The following is a 23651-nucleotide window of genomic DNA, read 5'->3' as shown; positions in this document are numbered from 1 at the left end:
TGTATACGTACAAAAGAAATAATAGCGGCTAATAGAAGAATCTTAACTAGAAGGTCGTCGAATTGCTCCAACACGAGTTGCCATATGGACTTTCCTGAAATTGCCAAAAGTATATTAAATTTTTATCGTTCTTCCGTATTCTTGCGGATAAAATATCTTCACACACAGGACGATCGTCTCGGTAAATAGATCCAACGTTTATGATTCGATTCGTTATTATAAAAATAGGAGCTTCTGGATGGAAGGAACAAATTGGCATATTTTTTTTTAATCATTTCTTCTCTTTTTGAACGAAACTGATTGTAGTTTAATTTCCAGAAGGAAAATGGTTTATTCGTTAGAGAAATGATATCAGTATCATTTTGGAGAATCGATGGATGTACGTAAGAAGACACTCCAACCACCGAGTTGATATCATCGAATCGCGGTATCTTAGAAAAATCCATCAAATTTTCCTACATAACGTACGACCAAGAGTAACATAGGTTTTATCGAACGATAGCAAATAATCAGCGGCAACAATAGTATTAAATATTTCGATTTAACGTAAAAAAGGAAAAAGATATTGTCATTGGGGAAAAAAAGAAATGGTAACTTTCCAAGCTAAGTACTTCGATGCCACTGTCAATAAAATCCTACGTCGATTGTCATTCCCAAAAAGGAAATCAAAATCTTCGTATGTCATCTTCATGTGTCATTGAGGGAAAAAGGTTCAGTTGCAAAATGTATTGAAACAACAGGTACAACTGCGATCGTCAAGGGAAAACCTATCGCGATCTGTTGGCTTCGTGATCTATCTTCTATGGATAAACGTGGAAAAAAGGGAGAAAAGGAGAGAGAGAGAGAGAGAGAGGGAGAGAGAGAGAAAGAGAGACGGAGAGGGAGAGAGAGAGAAAGAGAGAGAGGGGGGGGAGAGAGAGAGAGAGAGAGAGAGGAAAAAGATGGCAGAACCGAGAGTAATCGGGAGCAGACTATGGTGTCCTTGATAGCAAGTGCCTTTTGCCAGCATACGATTGACGTCATGTCGCTTCAACGTGCTGTACGATCGACGATTTCATTAATTGTAATCTACGAGCAAAGACAAGTGAAAATCAGATTGCCGAGCAATTATAGGAACGCGTTTCTACCTCGTCATCCGTGTCTCCCGCGCTTTTCGATCCTCTTCCTCCGCCAGAAGCACTTTTAACGTTCACTTTTTGCACTCCAATTTCGTTAAAATTTTTGAATTTTCCCCCTTTCCTTTTTTAATTTTTTTATAAAATAGCTTCGTGCCGGAGTAATGCACTTTACGTCTCTATCATGGTTGGTAATCTTCTATGGTTACAATTTTGACTATAAAATATTTTGTAGAGTTGTATCTTGCGCGACAAATTATGGTTTCAGATCTAATTTCTCGATATTATACAGAGAAGACTCGAAAGGTAAAAGATATTGCCGAAATTATTCTATGAAACCATTCTTCGAATTATATATGTAAATTTTTAGAATTTACTTAAATGAAAACGCTTGCAGAGTAGTACGTGCTTCCAAAAGCGCGAAACAGCTTGACACGTTTAAAATAAACGAACCAGAGCACGGACATTGTCTATCCGATTTTCAGATATAACACGGAAAAAGCTTCAAAGGCTTGAAATACGTAATTCATTTTTCAGTACGAGAGAAAGAAAAATAGGACGAAAGCGATTGAAAGTTGAAAAGTTCGTATGGCGTTGGCAATCAAGGTGACTCTTTCGAACGCGATTCCACGACGATAATGTCATCCGAGTACTTTTTGACGTCTCTTGTGCAAGCATCAGTTTCATCACCGTATTTGTCCGCGCAATACGGATATTGTTAGTCGATCGGTGACGTTCGGACAGAGAACGAGCAACGAACGAAGACGAGAAAGAGAAAAGAGAGACAGGCCACGGCGAGATCGCGGCCGGTGTCGTTAAATTGTGAAAGAAATCGCATTAACGCGGCCACGATTAACAAATCTACGTCAATACAATTTTTAGTGAAGAATATTATGATGCGAAATTAACAGCAACGGAAGCGCGTGATTACGCGAAGCGGAGAGCTCGACGTAACTTGGACACGTCGATTTTCAATAGCCGATTCTTCGTTCGAGAAAGCTGATGATGACTCGCCGAAAAGGCAACGATTTACCGGTAATTTGCTGGCGCGGAAATGCAGGGATTGGAAATCGAGAATTCCAATTTCCAACTTCTGGATTCGCATTTACGGACCGGGAGAAACTGAAGCGTTAAGGGACGAGTTTCACATAATTCTAAAGTTAAATCGAGTTACGAGGTCTCTTTTACGAGTATCTCTCTACGTCGTTCGTTCCTGTTATGCTCTCTCGGGTGATATGAAATATTCTTCGAACAAATATCGTTGCTTTGCGGAAAAATCGGTTGAACACTTCGACAGAGACGACGGTCGTTGGTGTGACTCACGCTACTAAATTTTTTAGAACGATTAAAGTAAGATAAATGCCATGGACTAATCAATTTTCAACAATGAGAATGGCTTTGATAATATCGGCGCAAAAAACAAGATCGTAAATACGATGTAGGTATAACAGTTGGCAGAAATTAAACGCCATGGCGTACTATACATTTTGATCTATTGCCAGAAGAAAATGTATCGGATTCGCGTGACAGTCGACGTGTCAACGTGTGACGTGGATCATACAACGCGAAGAAGTGGATCTGATTAGAAAAGCAACGTAATGATTCAAGGTAGAAATAAACGTATATCGTTTCGCGAGAAAAGTTTATAACGTCTCGTTGTTCTCTCTGACTAAACGTTAAACTGCATAGAGGAACACGAGACTCGTGGTGACGGATCGCGTGCCACTCTCTTCAATTACCAATAGTTATACTTGGTGTCGCGATTTTATGGACGCAAAGGAAATATAAAGCTCTTGCTGCTTGAAAATGTTGTTTGTCTTAGAAACGTTGAACGAGCCTCGCATTTATTTGAATACCAAATTCGAAATTTTAATATCGTATAAAATTCAAGCGAAAACTTCTTCGAAATTAGAATATTGTATTCAATTTCAGTGAAACTTTATTCCAAACTATACTTTTTCCCTCGAACACCTTCGTTCCGGAATATCTTTATGGTCGATTCAACCTATATGCTGGAAAATGGCTAGAGAATTCAACACTCCTCGACTTTCATCCTAGCCAATATTCCATTTAAGACAACTTCATAGCTGCGTCGTATTTCAAACTAACGTTTCCAAAGTACTAAAAGATTCAACGCCGATCGTTCGTTTCGAGTAACAGTCCACAGCCAATTTTAAGTCGATCCAGTCAATCTAACTCCAGCTGAAACAACATAATAGCTATATTCCACAAGGCAAATAAATATTTCGAAAATACTAAGAGATATGTTCCCTCGATGTTCGTTCTAGCAGTAAGTTCCATGATCAATTGCACAGCAATATTCAATCGATGTTGTAAAACTATTAAAAAAATCATTCGCTTCTCCATCTTTATTCCAACAACTGTTTCATTCGAAACAACTTTCTGCCTGCTCCATAACACAAAAGAACGTTGCAAAAATACTAAAAAAAAAAAAAAAAAAAAAAAAAAATCCTGTGTTCGATTCTCATGCCAAGTTCCACAGTTAATTTCAAAGCAATCCAACTTCCCATTCCATGATTCCTCGGCTCACACCTGATAAATCCAACCGTAATTCAAACCATCGTTGGCAATCGTCCTATTCTTCCGACTAGAAAGCAAGAAAACGAGTGGATCCTAACGATGTGGAAGATCGACTTCAAAGAAGGTGATGGGATACCACCTTATGATCCAGCGTAACGTTGACTCGCAATTAAATGGCTACAGACGTAACCGACGTTCGCGTTTATTCCCTTCAGCTTCTCCTCTTTCTATGCTATGTACACGACCACGTGCACGCGTGAAACGATAATGCAATGTAGACAGGCCTGGCCTGCTTTGATAATGACGCCAACTATCATCCACGGCATCTGCCTTCGCATCCAGACACAGCTCGCTGGCCTAAGTGCTCGATATTGCCGCGTTCCGCATTTCCCAAGGCATCTCGCGTCTTTGAACACCTCCGATCGACCAACTCCTTTGACGTCGTTTACAGCTGTGAGCTTCTTGATCGATTTAAGCGCCGTAATAACGAGGATCGAGTACGATAACGGGAAAATTGCAGCGTCCCACTGGTTGCTGCATTTTCGGCGAGAATTTCGAACTTCCTCCGACGAGCAAGACGATCGATCATGCTGGAAACATTGGATATGAAATGATTGGAATTCATTTATCCGAACTCCGGTTATTAAACCGAAATTTTGCAATCTACTTATTTCATATGGAGCAGGATCAATCATACGATAAAGACGAACGTAAAGTACAGTGGAACTCAGTCTATTCGAACTTGAGTTATTGAAACGAGAATGTGATTTAGAATCTGATTCGAGGCGAGCTCATCGAATTTGCACTTATTCGAATGAAAATCTAAAATACGTACTTCGAACGTGATTCCTCGTTATGGGAATCGAAAATATTTAGTAAGCTCGTAGCGTGAAGAAATTGGTGAACTAGCCTGGAACAACTATTATACGAACTCTTTGCGAACTTTCGCTTGGTTCAGGTAAATGGATTTCCACTGTATTCAAGCGAACTCTGCAACCAAATATATACGAAACATGTAAGAAGTATCAAGGACGCGTTCTATTCTACTGAAGTTATGATCTTCGTTCCATGCGACAAAATTGATTCCAGTCGACCTGAAGAACAAAAGGATTGGCTTATGCAACTACTAGTACTAAATTCCCGATAGAAAAATCAACCGCAAAGAGACAATCTTCTTCTCCGATCTAAAGGAACGTCGCTTCGAAGTCGCGTTAGATGCGCTTTCCAAGTTAAACTGCTTAACTGGTGCCTCTTACACAAGGAGAAGCGAGGATAAAAGGAAACACGGTCGGAACGAAACCGATATCTCGTTCTCTGCATCGAAATTACTCGAAAACCCCTCGAGACAGCTTAAGAACAAAACCGTGGAACTGGACTAATTGGATGAACCGCGCATTTCACGAGATTTATCATTTTAAAAATAGTTAGCGGCTCTAAGGCTAACGATAAGAAGAAAGTGGATCGCCGAATGGCTTTTGAGGCGCGACCACGTACAAGTGCGTCTATTTTTAAAGGGTCAAAAGGTACTACGAGTTACGCGGTAAATACGTAAACAAAGAGGAGAAAGAAGCCTCGATTTTACATGATCTGAAACCTGTGGGAGAACCTATGACTGCCAGGGGTCTGGCATTGGACGAGTCGCGACTGTGTTTCCACGTCGTGCGATCTGTAAAGCGATCAACGACGCAAGGAATATTTTCTCGCTAGAAAAGAACATTGGTAATGACGTCGAGCGCGTGTCATCGAGTGTCTTGAGATAAGCCTCGTCTTACGCGATGTCCAAGGAACGAACGCCAAAACATGGTCGCTATAAAAGAATATCGTCACATAACGTTATTTTCCGATCAAGCGTCTTTTTATCTGGTTCTACGTTTCGTTCTAGCGGTATCGAGCTTTGAACTTAACACAGTAAACTGAGATTAGATCAATACGTTTGGACTTGGTCATTAAATATAAATGCTGTGAGAAATACAACGAGGATTTTTCTTGACAAGTGTAAGGGCGTGTGGTATGTAAATCGCGTGTAATTTTATGCTCGAAATTGATTAAATATTAGTTTGATCGCCACCTTTCATCGCACGTTATTTCCTTTTATTTTCGCATACCTTCGTTAACGCGTTATTTCGGCGATTAAATTGGACAAATTGAATGGAAAAATAAATAAATATCGATATGCACATTTTATGTGCTCCTGTGTATGTATGTGTCTGCGTCAGTTAATATAAAAGTAATCCGGTAGCGATTATAAAAGCGATAAAGAAGTAAAGAAATGCACAAGTGCTTGAGTTCTTGAATAAAGATACTTATTTAAAATACATATCTGATTTCTTTATCATCATCATCATTTTTACCAGCTTGTCGCAAAGTATCCTACCATTATCTGGAAATACGATGTTTACACCGGGACACTCTACAGATAGCATCAATGCCAATTTGTTATCCAAACAGCTTACCGTATCGATCGTCACAGAGGGAAGAAACCTTTCGCTGGGAAAAACTTACCCTCCTCGGCTGGCAATTCTGAAACAGACAAGATGTAACGCAAATAAATAACCGATTCAAACTGGATGATTCCTAGTTTTATAAGCTTTTTTATATGTTTCATTTTTAGATTTATTAGATTTATAAATACCGTCGTGCAAATTCATTTTTTTTTTTTTTTTTACGAATACAACTAAAACAATAAGACCTAGGCGAAGAGGTCTGTTTAACGTTATAATTATAACGATAAATACTATACTTTAGATAGTTAACATATTTTTTAAACATCACGCATATTCTATGAACTTTTACGTCTTCAAATGTTCCATAAATATCTTCTATAAATTTTCTATAAATTTCTCGCAAGCGTATCTACAATCAGTAAGAATCAATCGCTGAAAGGAATGATTCGTAGGTAAACAAATGACCATGTCGAAGATATAGACAATGCAGGCGACAAATTAACCCCATGTTTGCCGCAAGTTAATTGGTTAAAAAGCCGGATAGACGATTGGTACGTGCAATCTGAAAGTCGCCTAAGTCGCAGTAGCTCGCAGCATCTCCTTTAAGGTGGCCTACTTCGAATTGCCGAAGCATCGTTCGCGTTACCGGCATCGCAAACAACGTTTTCCTGGTCGATAATAAACGCCCTTACACGGTGACGGCTCATCGACGCGTGTCTCCGTGACAACCGATAAAATGCTGGCCGCAAGGGCAGAAATATGCAAAACCATTCGTCCGTTCTTCCAAACGAGACTTTTCAAACGAAGAAACCAGGCGAGTACCGGTTGAAGTCCTGCGGATCAACGCCATTAATATGACACGCGCTGCATTTGACATAATTCGGCAGCCGGCAAGGTGCCCGTCGTATCGTGTGTTTGACAGATTTACACACGAAATACAGGGATGCTGAGCGTCCTTATCTCGTTAGAATCAATCGTCATTCGCGAGATTTGATTTGTCGTATCGAGAAAATATCGTTTCCACCAAATAAATTTTGAACAGCGCCAGTTCGTTCTAAATATCATACGTTCGCGAGAGTAACGTCCCAGCGATTAACTGGTTTCATTATTTTACGTTTCTAAAAGAATTCTTGGAGCTTGTGCGTGTATCGTAAAAATAATTAAATGAACAGTGTATTATTAAGATAATTTTAACGAATTAGTTCCTTCATAGTTTGAAAGAGAAGAATAAATTTAGCTGGCAAGTACTTTTAATTTAGAGCCTCTGTTAAAATAATTTATGTATTGAAAATTGTGCAGGCAGGACATACAGAATGCCTTTGATCTTCTGAAACGTCGGATTTATATTTGGTAACTTTGATGCCATCTCTTTTAAATCGAAACTATTCTAAGCAGCAACGTCCCATACGCATTAATCTAATGTATTTACGAGCAATCTTATTCTTCAGGAAAGTTTCAAAACTCTGTTCACGTATCTCTTCGATGATATTTACTTTCCCCCTAATTTTCCGCTCCTACGACCTATTTAAACGAGGAACTGGTGCTGCGTGCTTTCTAAATAATTAATTTCGTAATGAATTTTAGAGGAAAGAAGAAAGTTTGTAAATTTCATTTACGTCCACTTTTCACTAACTTCTGCTTGGCCAAGTTAATATAAATGAAATGAATCTGTAGGATAGGGAACCAGTTTGAAAAGTAAACCAAAGGAAAACCCGATTATCCGGTGCAATTTCTGTCTCAGACCCCAAGCATTTCAGATTCTATCGCTTTTCGGCTGAATTCCCCGGGAAACGCGCCAGTAGATAGAGGCACACCCTCTCGTTTCCTATCGATTGTAAGGGCAGAAAACTGTTCTTTCGGGATACTTCGTGTGGGAACCGTACACTCGATGCTTTCCATTTTAACGGGGGAGCTTTGGAAGCGCAACTATATCGCTCAAGCTGGAAGGAAGATTATGTAAATTTGGTAATCTTACTTTCTTACACAGAACAACAGTATATTCTCGTCTTTCGTTAATAATAAAGTAATCGTAGTTGATGCGAACATAAATCTACATAGAATCTACACAGAAAAGCAAATCTTATATTCTTCTGCTATATTCGCCTCCTTCTTTAAATCTTCGACACTTAAAAACTCTACGAGCGATTGATTTCTCCTGGTTAGTCTAAATATGCCACTTGTGTCTTCGGAAGGTTGCAAGACTGTTCCTATTTGTTCTATAATTTTTTTCCAGGTAACGCTGATTATTTTTAACGTTATCTGTTTACCTGGATAGCTGGAAAGTAAAAACTACAAGGGAAGAACGTGATAAGCAATTTTAAAATTAGTTCGCGCGTAAGGTTCGATATTTTCTTTTGCATTTGACCGAAAATTTGTACAATATTATTCTAGAAATGGATCACAAGGAAGAAATTCGTTCGTATCTTAAAGTTCCAATGGATGAAAATAAGAAGCAGATAAGAACTGAAAAGCTAGTAACATACGTCGGAACGAAGAAGAGCACAGAGAGCTTTTGTATTAATCACGACGCATCAGCTAATGCATTATCGATAGGGATCGATGATTTCTCGAGAGATCGACACACGATACTTAAAATAACCCGAAAACCTTCGAAGCATTCGCACTACACAACATCGCTGTCGTAGAATTCGATGCTCGCGGTGCTAATGGATCGAATGTTTCGATGCATCAGCCGATTACGCAAGTTACGCGCTCGTGGATTGTTTATGCAAACGTTCTTCCCGAGCCCCTGAATCATCGAGCCTCTACAGTCGACCATCAAGACGAATTATGTAGATCCACGTACACTATCTGCCATAAGTATCAAGTATCAGGACACGATATGATATTCAATAAAAATTGAATGTTCTTCGCCGCTTTTATCTTCTAATTTTTTTACTTTAAAAATGTGCTATCTTTTCCTAGATAGAAGATTTTTACGATTCCTAGTGTTTCCTACCTTCCGCGAGGAAAATAATTAAAAGAAGAATATTTTCTTACTCCAAGAACTCTTCTTTGAGAAATGGCTAAAACACGCGTTAGGTCGTTGAAAAAATATTAACGAAAACGTCGTCAGGAAAGGACTCCGTCGAGTTTTCGTCGAACGTGTCAGGATAAAATTTATCAGTGTCCTTCGATAAATGTAACGAGAAAATGTCTTCGTTGCTCGTACTTACAACGTGTGTAGTATACTTGGCTCGCGAAAGTATTCCACTGTGTTGAGAGATACTCCAACAATTACCATAGGAAATTATTACGAATACGTGGTGCAGTTTGTAGGAAATATTTGAGATTTCATTGGTACCGACACGAGACGCGACTATCGTGTTTACATTGGTAAAATGTTGAGAATTCGTCGAAAGGAAAATAAATCGCGGATTGAATGGGAACAGAGGTGTTTCTCGCATCGAGTGAAAGCGAGAGCCGAAACACGAGAAGTGGAACGTGCATGTTACGAATTTTCGTACGAGGAAATGGCGCGAAGCCAAGAGAGGTCGGGGTTGTTTGGATTTTGCGGATGACAGGCTCGAGGGGATTGAATTTGTGGCAATTGGCCCGGGTTTTCAGGGAAGATAAGCGGTTAGATGGTTTTCAACGGTTCAATAGCAATTTCCACGGCCAATGATTAATTCAGACATCTTCTTACATTTCCCATTGTTTCTTTAACTATCGTAGAGGCTAATAACATACACGCGAATAGTAACATCTCCTTCGGCTCACCAAGTTCGATGCAATGAAATAAACTTCGTATATTTTTCAACGTTTACCTGCTGACATACAGTGCAAACGCAGCCAGTTCTCGCAAGTGGAACAAACCAGATTATCGTTGTAAGAATTCAATGTAAGCGCATGTGCGTGTGCCCACATACACGCGTATAGAAATGCCGTATGAAGGCAATTTACAATTCTGAAAGCAGAAACTTGTTTTCTTCGGCGTCTCATATTTCAACAAAGAATACATAAAAGTATCATTCTCATTCGCTGTTGCATCGAACACGACGAAGAGTATCGGAAAGAGATCATAGTCTTTTTTCAACAACGCCACCGTTTATTTTCATTAAAAATTTACTCCGCGTATCTTCTCAGCTTCTTTTTTTTTCTGTCCAGTTTATTTTCTATTAGACGAGTAGACATCGTACGCTAGGATTTCGTAATTTCAAGCTCTTCCGAGTCGCGCCAATTGGCATTCGAACACGGTCGATTCGATATTGGATTATTCGAGCGTTTAGCGGCTTTCACACGCGCGAATTACGCCTCGCGGTTTCCGTCGCGGTGAATTAACGTATCTATGTACGAACCACAACGCAATATTGTACGATATTCGCTGTAAAAACAAACCAATTAACCTGTATTCTACCTCCTGAACCAACCAACTATCCTTGACCGAACTTTGATCGAACTGAAATTCAATTCTATTTACATGCTGTTCTACGCGGTAGTCCGTGTTTCTTTCACACCGTATATAGAATACTAATTTTCACAGTAGTAACAATAATAAAATAATAATTCAGCCGTAGTTCGATGCATTAGCGAATCTTCAACCGTGAAGCGTACCTTGAGAAACATCTCAAGTTTAAAACAGTTTATGCTCCTATAAGATTAGAAATTTTGGGAATTTTGAATTAAACAAAACGCAAGATCTTGCACTCTCCTCGCAAAAGACCAAGCAAAAGCTTGTTATTATGGATTTACTATTTAGGTGTTACAGTATAGGAGTCTCTCGGGGACCTAAGCCGCCCCTAGCACCATATGTTTGTTCCATTTAATTCTTATGATAATATGGGGGAGAGTTGACCCTATTTAACAAGGGTGTCTTTTCATTTGTGACGAACCAGTTTTAGCTACTCGATAGACGAGGGTATTTCGACGTTAACCAACTGTTCGAGACATCTGTACGGTTCAGAGTACCTATCTTTAAGATAAATTGCAACAGCGTGTACCTGGAAGCCGTAATCTTTCGTTAAACAATATATTTATACTACCAATTATTACTTCTCGCATCGCAATGGAAAACCAGATTCGACTGTAACTTTTTTTCCGACGAGCAAGGAAAAGTCTGGTTAAAAGAAGGTTAATACGATATTAACACATTCCCTGCCTCGTGGGTTACGTACCCTCTACGCTAAACTTTCCCTGATCGCACGCTACACAGGATTTTTTCCTGCTAAACCAGACGCAAAATATTTTGTAAAATTACACGTTAATAATTTCTGTTCCATGTCGTGCCTTTTATCCCACCTATTTGTCTCTTAATTAGGCAAATGAAATTAACGCGAAGTTTGTGAAAATAATCTTCCATAATTTAATTAAAAAACATAATCCGAAATTTTCGCGAAAGAAACTGAAATTTTGTCACCACGTTACCGAAGTGTCGAAAACGATTAAATAAGAATAATTGTCGCCAAATTTGCAGTTACAGAAGCATAGCCCAATAAAAGTCTGTCTAAACGATGCTAAGCCACCATAGCAAGCAACAACGACGACTACGACTAACAATAAGGTCCGTAAGCGTAACTCATTGTCGTCATAAGCATCGCGCAACTATAGAAGACTCGCGATAGGTATGCAAATCCTGCTCGTGAACGTCACGAAGTTTTTCGCGCTCATTATACTCATTGGCCTTTAATACCCGCGTCGTTGTTTCAACGAACTCATTTACATGCACATCGACCAACGCGCTCAACGTACGTACATCCGCAACAACGAAACACGCTCTCGCGGAAACAATGCAGCATCTCCGGTGTATTCAGCGCGATCAGAAACAGCTGGTGGACGAGGGACACGCGAGGACGCAAAGAAAAAAAGAAAGGAAAATAAAAAAAAAAATGCAGTTTTCCCGTTGTTGGAGCGTCACGGTTGCGGATTAATCACGCGACGTTGAGCCGATGTCACACGATGACAACGCCAGGGCCACAAAGCTGAGCTAGCGGCACACGGCGAGACTATCGACGAATCTCGCTAGCAGATACGACAAACGCGATATTGTCGCTGGATCTCGGTTTCGCTCATGCGCTGGATATCTCGAGTTAGAAAAATGATTTAACCACGCGATAGTTTTGGACAGAATCCAGATTTAAATTTTAGGATAAATTGGCATTTTTTCTTTTTTTATCTTTCGAAGGATCGGAGAATTTTGAAAGAATCTGCATGGAAAGAGGATAATTCCGTGGTCGTGGAAGTTTTAAATAGTTTAGGAGCAGCTGTGACGAAGCAGAGTTGATAAGTCTGCACGAACTTCGCGTTAATTCGCTCGTTACAAGGTTTGCAGTAGTTGGAGCGGAATTTACGATGGAAGACAGGGTTTAGCGGCTGTTCGTGACGAGATGTAGATCTGTTGTATAATATAGGAAACGATACGGTTCTACAGATCGCAAAGAAGATTTTCAGACGCAAAATAAGAGCCAATTTCGAAGGATACTTGCCGGTGCTATTGTTCGTGCGCGCGCTATTCTCTTTATCTTGTAAAATAAATACGAACAGTCACGTCGCTCTTTAAACGGACAGATTGGAAAAATTTTGTTGAAGCTCTATGGTTCCTCGAATTGCTCAACGCTGGCAAGTAGAGTTTTAATTGACGAATTATTGGGAAGAAAGGAAACTTTACTGCAGAAGCACTCTGGAACTTGGTACTCGACCGATCCGCGTAGAATTCACTATTTCCATATAAAAGGATGCTTCGGTCGGGCCACAGGGTGATCGTACGTGTAAAGATAAATCGAAAATGTGGAATAAAATTGTTTCATACGACGCTTCGTTTCTGAGAAAATCAAGTTTGAACGTTTATCAAGTTTGCTTAAACTCGGCTAAGCACAGGCTAAGTATAAGTAAACAATCAGCAAAAGATTACCATACACGCGATCAAATAAATTACCAGCAAGAAATATGTCAGCACAGTTTCCGTCTAAGCTCCCGTTTTCAAGAAAAGAAAGTTCAAACGTGATCAGTTAAGAACTGATCCGAGGCACGCGCGTGATACATCGTGAAATTTATTTTTCTCGAAAAGAAACCATCTTGTGAAAAAATCTTATTCAACGTTTTTTTTTTTTACATATTTTCACACATAGTTTAACCTCCTATTGATTATATTTACCATTGCTCAGTCCGAAACGAGTCAGGTCTAAGTGTATTCGTGAAATTTTCAAACTCGATTTTCTCGGAAACGCGACGTCGCGTGAAAAGATATTATTCTATATTTTCACCTTATCTTTCCTCGTAGAATCACCTTAGAACCAATTGCACCATCGGTCACGGGCCAGCCCAGTATCTACGTATTTTTATTCCACGTTAAAGCGATTCTCCATCGAGCCACGAAGTTCGACGAGCGCGATTAATTTAGAACATCGTCGGAGAGGTCGAATTCCGCGAATTAAAACGTGAGAACTTTCCTACGCAGGTCGCGCTTCGAAATTTCGAAAATACAGCGAAACTTGGCCCAGATATAAATACCGAACATTTCACGTGCTTCTCTCGCCCGCCACTCTCCCATCTGATTGTGTATTTTTGAAATGTAGGTTACGGAATGCCAACGAATGCAAGTATCTGATAAAAGGTTACGTAAGTTTTGGCAAGTGCGTCGAGGTGGTGGTCTATTTGCGTTGTAAAAACATAGCCTTGCGCGTATTGTTATTTATTAACGCGCATTCGTTGCAATAATCGTAATTTATGGCAATACAATTAGATACGTGCCTAGAGCGATTCGTCGCAACGCTTATATTTTCAACTTATCTACGGTGAAATAGGAAGATAACGACGATTTTAATTAATTTACAGCGATATTAGAGAATACTTTGACGTCGTGAATCAATCGTTCGATCACAAGCCCGTACCATCGTTACATAATTTTCTCTTTTAATCTCCAAAATTTAACGCTATTCCACGATTAGTCGAGGTTAAACGTTGATCGCTTATTCCGGTAGTGAAAATCGAGAAATTTTTTGGGAAAGAATAACTTTACGTTGTATTTCGTTTATTCTACATAAGGCTGAAATTGGGAAAATGTCAAGATATTGAAATGGTACAATTAGAGAACGCAGGTCGGCCGATATAACGACACACTTTCACGCGAAACCATTAAGTTAGCTCGTTACGAGTTGCACAAGAGAAGGCCATCGATTCGCGTGCTCGCGTTCCCCTTAGGCAAAATGTTAATTGGATCTGCTTCAATGTAATTACATTTGCAGAGTGTGAAGGCGAGGAACGATCGGATTTAACGCACCCAAAGACTTCTCTTCCGCCCGTTTTTGTGTCCCGAAGTCGCTTCAGCACGTGTCTCGAAGAAACGTGGAAACTGAAACTGTTCAGCATCTGGTAGATTAACTCAGCGCTTTGACGAGTTTACAAATGGAAATTTTGAAATTGACCGTGTAAGCTCTTTCTGTTTTTCTTGCGATATCGAATTTCGCTATAATTGATAAAAACTGGAAACTGCTATACCGAATGAAATAATATTACGAAGATGATAATTTTAGGAGCAGAGATTACACACGAATTAAAATAAATCACTTTTCACGAGATCCAAAGGATTAACCAACGAGAACGTAGAAACTAAAAATGGAATTGTTGCGTTAATGAAAATAAGAAAGTTCAATATAGTTCAATATCATAAAAAATACGTTAAAAGTCAATGTCATAATTTCATATATTTTGCAAAAGAAGGTAATACGTACATCATAAATACATAAGACATGAAACATAAATTATTCCAATCCACTAAACCTATCTAGCTACCTAATCTCCTAAACTATCCAATCTACTTAATCCACTAAACAACTTAATCTCGCTAACCTCCCAACCTATTTATCCAACAACTTGATATATACTCGACGAGTATTGCATAAGCAAGAAAAATCTGTGCGCCGTGTAAAATTCTCGAAATAAACCTTAACCGAAATTCCTCCTAGCAACCTGTCGACCAAGCGTCTGCGTCAATTTTTTTATTCGCGATAACTGATTCTGGTTATTTAGAAAGTATCGCGACTATGAAACGACTAGGCTCCTCAAGTCCCTAAGTTATTTTACGCTACGATACACTGTGTGCATAACATTGCTTATTTCTGGTGCGTTACATTACGCCAGCACGTGTCACAATTTATCAGCGCTTCAAAAGAGGGAAAACATCGGCTCTAGCCGTGCATCGTGGAAGCGGCACTACCGTGGAAACCATCAGCGTGCATTTTTCCGAGCCAATTACGCGCGCCGTGAATTACGATAACGAAACGTTCGAAAATATAGACGTGCATCGCTATCTTTAAACCTAGAAACCTATGGAGCTCGAGTAGCTCAACGTGGGTGACTATCCATTACTGTCATCTTCGGATAGATACGAACACGTTTCTATTTCGATTCCAATTCCCACGTGTCACGTCTCTTACGCGTATACTCTTATTTTCCAACCAACAGTTTTCTTATCAGATTCTACCAGCAACGTGTGTAATTATAGATTGAAACGCGTCTTCCGCGATATTTCTCCGTCATTTCCAAGAAATCCACTGCTCGTGTCTGAATATGTTAAGTGAAATTGTTCACGTAAAGAGTAGATCGGTAGATCGGTAGCTAAAGGACATCAGGAGACGTTACACGGCCTCCGATAATTGAAATATAGAAGACGAGAGGAGGATTTTTCAACACGACGCTACTGCTTTTCGTACAGCTGTTAGTACGAAAAAGTGGTTTCAGAATTTCCGAATGGAATTATTATCATGGACGACATTGTGTACCGATGCGAAATCGATCTAGAACCCGCGGGGAATTCTAGCAAGAAAAGTTTACGATCCGGGTAAGCTACCTACGGAAAATATGGTTGAGCTTAGAGGTGGAATAAAATCCGTGTGGACGGATATTCAAAATGAAACTTCGCATAAGTTAGTGGATGGTATACGTAACAGATTAATGGATGTAAAACATAAAAGAAAGTCCATTAAATATCGAATGAAAAGTTACAAAGTTAACACCGAGTTTGTATTTTTTTTTTTCGCAGCCAAAACCGCTATTTCAAGAGGAAATTGAATTTTTCCCAGGCTTTGAAAGAAGGGCATTTTTGTTTCTTGTATCTTCCGTTTTATTTTATATTATAATGTGAGATTATATAAACGATTTTAATATTCTAATATCAAAAAATGGTGTTGAGTTTATGAATTTAATCTTTTGTTTCTTTTAAATTATTATTATTATTCTTGTGTTACGCTTTCGACAATTACAAAACTGAGGTAATAATATTACAAAATTGTATGAGTAGACACGTGTATAAGTAACAATCTTTCTTTAATGTCGATCGACAGTGACGATACAATCCTGTACAGATACTATTTCCGATCACCGTATAATTAATTAAATTAAGAATCAATTAAACCATTGTCGCATTTTCGATCGATCGCATCGTCCACATTCGTTTCCTGTTTATGCTGTTCGCGAGGAAATGTCTAACGTTGTGCAATCATAGTCGAAGATGTTTCGATCGATCGAAGCAACACGAGCATGAAATTTGTCGTCTAAAATTGTCCTAGTCCATAGTTAGCCGCGATTCACGTAGACAATTTTCGAGTAATTTTCTACGATCTTCTCCAGCCAATTTTTACCAATCATTTGCCTACTTCTTTCTACTATCTCGATAGCTGCTTTCTTCAAAATATTCTCCTTAACGTCAATTCATTATATCAGAATTTTCTTGATTGCCACGAGTGAAAGTTTGTCAACATCTACACGTTTCTCTTTGGCAATTGCACGTTTATATTCTGCGTATCGCAGCCTTTCTACTTTCAAACAGATATTCAAGTTTCTGTCTATTGCTGCAGTGGGATCTTCGATATGCTAATTAATTCAGTCGCGAAAGTTAGCGCGAGTATTAATGAGAATATGAAAATATTTCTTAGAAAGTGGACAATTTTGGGGCAATTGGCTAGACGAGAAGAGAGAAGGAACTTTCATGTATAAGATCACATAATATAAATGCAATCTTGTTTTAATTATTTACTTCTTTTTATTTTTTTTATTTCTTTATTAGATTGCAATAGAATATATACCGCAAATAGAAACACGTTTTTTACGATATTCTCTATCTTCTAAAATATTCCTTGCTTCGCTTTGTAGTTATATAATTGTACTGAATAATTATTATCATACGTTTCCTCTCTGACACCATCATACACAAAGCGTTTATACATGCAACAACAACTTCACATTAAAGCGACGAGAACGACACGTCGTTCTGTTTTAAGACAGTACATCGGAATACCGTTCGAAAATATATAACTCGCTCTTCCTCAGGAAAATAACAATTTCTTCGACTAACGACATCCAATTGCCTGTTATTTCACCGAACGTTCGTTCGAAAGCGCTATCTCTGTCGTGTTTATTCGCATTAAATTCTCGCGTTTACTTAAAAATTCTAAAGCCAAACACGCTTTTCAAACCGTGTTTAATGTATTACGGTGACAATTCTGATTGCTGTAAACGCGCGGTTGATACGGCGACACGCAGATAACGACTAGCCTGGCGCAAAAGCTGGAAAATCGTTAACTCGTTTCAATTACGTGAACTCGTCCCTGTTGAAGCTAAAACGCAAAGTTATATACACGCCCAGCCTGTTTGTAACCGATCGTCTATTGTCGCGTCAAAAATCCCGACACTTTGAAAGCTTTGCCAGTTTGCTCGATAAAGCAGCATGCGAATAAAAATAAGGAACAATCAGGTTAATTTAACCAGCGTTGAATTGTCACGACATAGCGCCAGCGTGGGCAAACATTTTGACCTTTTCGTTGCTGCACGTGGATACGTATACTTATACCTATACCACTTGGTTATTTTAATCTATTACATACGCATGGATTAACTAATTCGAGTAAACTATATATCTAGTTCGCCAATCTATAGCAACCCATCACGTTAGGCGATATTCAGAACGAACTTGCATATTCAGATACGAAGCATTCTGAATTTTGATTACGTATTAATGAAATTCCATCGTATTCCTTTCGTATCCTCGCTTGTCTTTCTCCAAGTGTACTTAAAAATTGGTTTCAATAAAAATAACAAGGAATCCTTAAAGAGAAGAAGAAAAGGGAAAAATATTGGGAAAAATAAGACAAGTCCGAGTATTTGTTGAGTTAGTGAAATTCCATTGGACGCCGTGTATCAAATATTCCTCTCATTTCGTCATTTGTCCTTCCCAATCGGTTCATAAACACTGCTTTAAATCAAGATAACAATGAATCCTTAAAAAGAAGAAGAAAAGAGAAAAATGCTAGAAAAAATAAGACAAGTTTCCATCTATTCTTACAAATTGCTTTCGATAAAAGTAGCGAAAAATTTCTTTAAACGGATAAAAGAAAAACGAACAAGCGAACCCTTGCCTACTTTCTAACGATAAACGAGTCTCAAAGGAGTAGCTCAGATGGCAATCGTCAAAAAAGAAAAAAAAACGCGATAGGAAAAGAACACTCGGCAAAGAGTACTCGGCGATTTCAAGAATGCTTGGTCAGCATCCACGAGAACGACAGGAGAGCAACAGCAATTACAAAAGAACCATTTATTCTCATTATTATGAAAAAGAATCCGCGGTACGACGAGCTCGTAACGAGTTACCCTGGCGATCATCTTCGTTTCATTCATTACCCTGTCAACTGGCTCGAAATTGAAACGTTTCACGGCCAGTCGACGTTCAGCCAACTATTAAAAAAAGAGTGACATGAAGACGGTAGAACGAGAAGAGAAGAGAAGAGAAGAGAAGAGAAGAGGCTGGCGGTATACTCGAGCAGCAGACATCGATGAAACATACGAGCAGAGCGAGGGACTCCGGCTAAACGCCGCAACGAGCCATAACTTTGAAGTGCGGCCTTAAAACGAATTAACCCCATTTGCCGCGATAACTTCTAATGCAATTTCACCGTAACATGTGCGATTTACCGAGCACGGGCCGATTTTTATGTTCTCCGCGTCTACAGAAACGACCAAGACAGTATATATTACGAGGAACAGATTCTTTCGAACAGTGAATGGATTTCAATTGGCGGATTGCGAACGTTCGCGCGTTTAAAAGAAATTTATACAGAGAAAAATGTGCGGAATTCGCGTAATATGTAAAAATATACGGAATATCGGAAAGTACATGTTACGATATTAATTATAGTATTTGATATATATGATAACAATGTAATAGTCGATGAAACGAATCTTTTATATTTATGCTTCATTTGTTTATGTTTATATCGATGGAGATATAAATTTCCATGAACATTCGAAATCTATCGATTAGAAACGAGATATTCGAACGGTCAAAATATTTGAAAAAGAAAAAAAAAAAAGATAAGAGAAAAAGAACGAAGGAAGAAGATGGAGACTTTAGGAATTTTGAATTCAGGCATCGCAAATCTAAAAAAATTCACGTTTCGACTAGTGTCTAACTTTGACGAAGGTTTCATAGAATACGTGCACGATTTTATCATTTTGCGTGGTTTGATTAGAATTCTGTGCGTAACGCGGACGAATAAAGTGGTAGAGAGTGTAACTTTCCGAGGAGCTTATTAATAATGAATCAGACAGCGAGGTGGCCTGACGTGGTTGCTTACGCTCGAAGTTGTCCACGTCAGGTGTATGTCTGCACCGACTAAAGCATTTATAAATAACCAATAACAGGAAGATGGCTTGCATTCTTCCAGCATGAATCTGCTGGCAATAATTCGTTTCTTTATTTGTACTAATTTTAACGAACTACTTTCGGCTACTTTAAAAATACCTTTTTCTTCTTCTTCTTCTTCTTCTTTACTTTTACAGGAAGAACGAAGAAGAAGAAGAATAGCCGGGAAATTCAAATGGACCGCTATGTGTCGCTGCCGATAGCCAGAAATATTTCCCTTCGACGGTTTATTTGGAAATATTTGATCGCCGAATATTTGCGTATTTATACGTCTATCGCATATATTCTTCCATTATTTTTCTTGTTTTGAGTGTAAAAATATTGCCAAGTAAATCTATTTTTCGCCGATAATCGACAATATCTCATCTTCGTAGTTTATTTTCAAATAATGAGAAACGAGCGAATCGTCGAACGTTTTTTCTGCAACGTTCACCTCGAGCACAAGGGGAGACATTTTTCGCTATTGTTCCTCCTCGTAACTCGCTACATTTTCGGTCCGTCGAGTTTTAAACGAACCCAAAGCGTTTGCATCGTATTAAAGGAGTATTTAACGCGTTGCAACGGCAAGTGTAGAGAATTGATGATTTATTTTCTTCTGCTGGATATTTCCACCAGCTGTGTCTCGAGCTACGATTTGTTTTCAGCAAAATTGTAACGTCGGAAACCGCTTTTCTTCTGCTGACTATGCCAGTTGCGTTTCGCGTTTCTGCCGCTGTTACCATTCCAATTTGTAGATGGGCCGTAAAAGCGGTTTTTAGCATGAAGTTCGTCGTGTTCCGTGGCAATATAAGCCTGGCATTTAGGCAACGCGCACAACCGGCGCTAATATTATCGTTTATTTCCAGCCATACAAAAGCTAAGATACGCGTCCTCCGATTTTATCGCGATTCAAAGCTGTTTATTACATTTTCTGTTTGCTTTCGAGAATCTACGTTCTCTCCGCTGTCTTTCGAAATTTCTTAATTTTCAATATCGAATGCAGATCGATACGTTTCCAACTTTCTTCCTTTCTACTTTCACAAAATTTTGTTTCGTACAAAATTTCAGAAACGATATAGCTACGCAATTAACAGCAATACTTGCAAAGAATTTTATCTCTTAAATTTCTCATTTAATTTCAATCTGATTAATTTGATACTCGGTCGTACTTTTCTATTGATAAGAAATTTCTGAAAATTGAAGATAAAACGTTAATTCCGATTACGAGAGACGAAGAAAAGGAAAGCGGATAATGCTAAAGAAAAGAGAAAAGACAGCAAAACGGACACACAACGTTTTGCGACGTGTAACATTCCACGCGTAAGACAATTTACATTCGGAATGGTAACAACGATGAACATTTACGATAACGCCGTAGTAGATAACAGGTTTTCACATTGTGTTTCTCACCTGTTATCCACCTCATCTAATCGTAGGTTCACAACTTTTACTACATCGTCGTGCCGTATCGTTGCAGCGTCGTGTTTTTAATCATTCATGTTGCTCGTTTAATTATTTATGAATTTCCAGCGAGTATCTAGCTACGTGGAAATTTCGAAGAAAAACGTGAAATATGATTCTCAGAAGCGAACAGAATTCTTTCCACAATTTCGTCAGTATCTTTAGATCTATCACGAGATCTTGAAACATATTTGCTAATATGAAATAAAATACGATAAATTTATAATAAAATTGAAAACGTCGAAGATTCTCATTATATTCGTTATCGATTTTCAACGGAGAAAATCTGCAATTTCTTTCGCTACGATGATTCTCCGCCGTCGATATTGAATTTCCAATATTCCGCGGAACTGGCAATCGCAAAAATTACGTTCGATTTAAATCTCGTTAAACGAAAATCAATATTCTGTCCCAATCACGTCAGTTTTGCGAGAATCGTAGATCTGAAAAACTAAGATAGGACAAGTGAGGAGTAAAAAGAGCGAAGGAAAAATACGACCTTTAATCCACCGTTCTCAAACAAAAGAAACGAATTCGTTCGACGTTCGACTCGCGGCACATAATTTACGATCATATCGGTACGTACATCTACTGATTAAAAGATGTCGGTCAGATTGGAATCTTCTCGAAGATGGTATCCCGCTGGGAGTAGCCATCCACGGGTTATTTAGCAATTAAGTTAGAGAAATTTACCAAACGTCCAGCTGGACAAATTATGAAGTACAAATTAAATAATTAAAAAAAAAAAAAAAAAGATTAGAATCTTCGAGATATGACTGGAGATATGGCGCTAGCGAGTTTCCAAAGCCTTTTACTACGCATTAAGGTAGCCACGAAAAAAGAAGTTTCTGCATCCACCGCTGTATAATCAAACAGCAATCTCGTGAAAAACGTGGAACGTTCCCTGTGAGCGTGTTTCCAAGCATAATAAACTCGATCGGACGATGAAATTACACGCCGATCTCGTGACCATCCACCGTTGATTGAGACAATTCCGTAATTAACTGTGTCGCCACGTGTATTCCTGGAACGTTAACCCCCCATAACAGCAATTTCCTTCGCCTCTGACAAGGAAATAATGCGAACGAACGCAATCTGGCTTTTCATTTGAAAAATAGAAAGGAATTATGGAAACAATTTGAACGCTCGATATCGGCACACAACGATATTAGCAATGGAGCATCAAAGTATAGAGATCGGCAAATGGAATAGTATTTTAACGATATGTAGACGGATACACGAGAGTAGATTATTTTCAAGTGACGCGAGTTTGATTTGAGAATTAATTCCATTCGTCGTGGAGAAAGAGAGAAATTAATAAATCGACGATTCGAGTCATCGGGAAAGCTCGGAGAAGAATCATAGCAGTTGGTGGATGAAATATAATCAACTTTATCTCTATCGGTGTGTATTTCCTTGAAACGCTATACTTTTTGGGAATACGAACTGTGACACGACCAGACCGGTTTCGAAATTTAATTTCAAATTGCACGTTCATCGTTATTTCTTTTCCTCGTCTAACTTTATGTATATTCTTGTATTAACAAAAATTGAGATTAATCGGATGATATATAGGGATTTACCATGAAGTTAGACGAACGAAAGGGATAACGAGTAATGTAGAATTTTAAATTAAATTTTGAAAGCGATCGTTCGACCGGGCCTTGTAAGGTTAGTGTCAAATGTCCCAATGGCCTTAAGCACTATTTTTTACGAGCTTTTTACGATTTTTTAAAAATGTACAATTCTTTAAAAATATTTTTTATAGCTACTTTTAAGCTCTACGTTTATTACAGTGTTTATGGTTGTTTATATTTGTCGCATCCCCCAATTCTTTTATTACAGCGCGCTTTGCTTCTTCTTGTGTCTTACAACTTCTTTTTTTTTTTTTTTTTATAGCTTCTGCCGCTCTCCTTTATTTTGCTGCAACCTCTTTATAACTTTCGTGTTTCACGCTCTTTTTTTTTGTCCATATCTCCTCGCTTCTCGCCAAGGTAAGTAGTTCAATTTTTAATCAAATTGCTTCGAGATAAGCTGTTTTTATCGCGACTAGGTTTTATAGTAGCGAATAGCCTGCGCGTAAATATTATTTACCTGTCGCGTAAAAAATAATTTAATTACAGATACCAAAATGTAATTGATCGAACGATCAGTTTCGATTAATGGCAAACGTAAACGCAAGTCAACGTACTGTGCATCCAATGACTGCCAGACTTCTCGGTATAGTGAAAGAAAATTCTACGAGAATGATTCATCGACTCCGGGCATGGATTTTAGAAGACCCGCTTTATTTCAAAGAAATCTGTTATCGTTTCAAGTGAAATCTCTATCTCGATGACGTTAACGATGTCCAGAAAGGGTTTCATCGAACGGAAACATCGGGCGATATTCAAAGAAAATTCTCTCGCAGGAAATTTGTTCGATTCCTATGCAGTCGACTAAGAAATGCTAAGCGGCGAAATTACGTGTAAAAATTCTGTC

The 23651-nt window shown here is 38.7% G+C and overlaps 1 protein-coding gene and 1 long non-coding RNA gene across 5 annotated transcripts in view; one reads left to right on the top strand and one right to left on the bottom strand.

Annotated features, from left to right (window-relative positions):
- LOC126871419 (calcium-transporting ATPase sarcoplasmic/endoplasmic reticulum type) overlaps positions 1-23651 on the bottom strand; it is a 54097-nt gene that overhangs the window by 16258 nt on the left and 14188 nt on the right. For all 4 annotated transcript variants that reach the window (XR_007691647.1, XR_007691648.1, XR_007691649.1 and 1 more), the window contains 2 exons: positions 6159-6176; positions 12-94 (listed from right to left, as the gene is read on the bottom strand). Coding sequence is in view for 1 of the 4 variants with exons in the window: in XM_050630210.1 (XP_050486167.1) it covers positions 12-94; positions 6159-6176 (101 nt within the window). In the remaining 3 variants the exon portion in view is untranslated. The remainder of the gene's footprint in view (positions 1-11; positions 95-6158; positions 6177-23651) is intronic.
- On the top strand, positions 101-6224 carry LOC126871476 (uncharacterized). The gene is made up of 2 exons (XR_007691660.1): positions 101-5664; positions 6011-6224. It is a non-coding gene; the product is annotated as an uncharacterized LOC126871476 (long non-coding RNA).

This window comes from Bombus huntii, chromosome 11 (assembly GCF_024542735.1).
Source record: "Bombus huntii isolate Logan2020A chromosome 11, iyBomHunt1.1, whole genome shotgun sequence".
Lineage (NCBI taxonomy): Eukaryota > Metazoa > Arthropoda > Insecta > Hymenoptera > Apidae > Bombus > Bombus huntii.
Note: the sequence above shows the minus strand (reverse complement) of the source record. Positions and strands in the feature narration are given on the sequence as shown.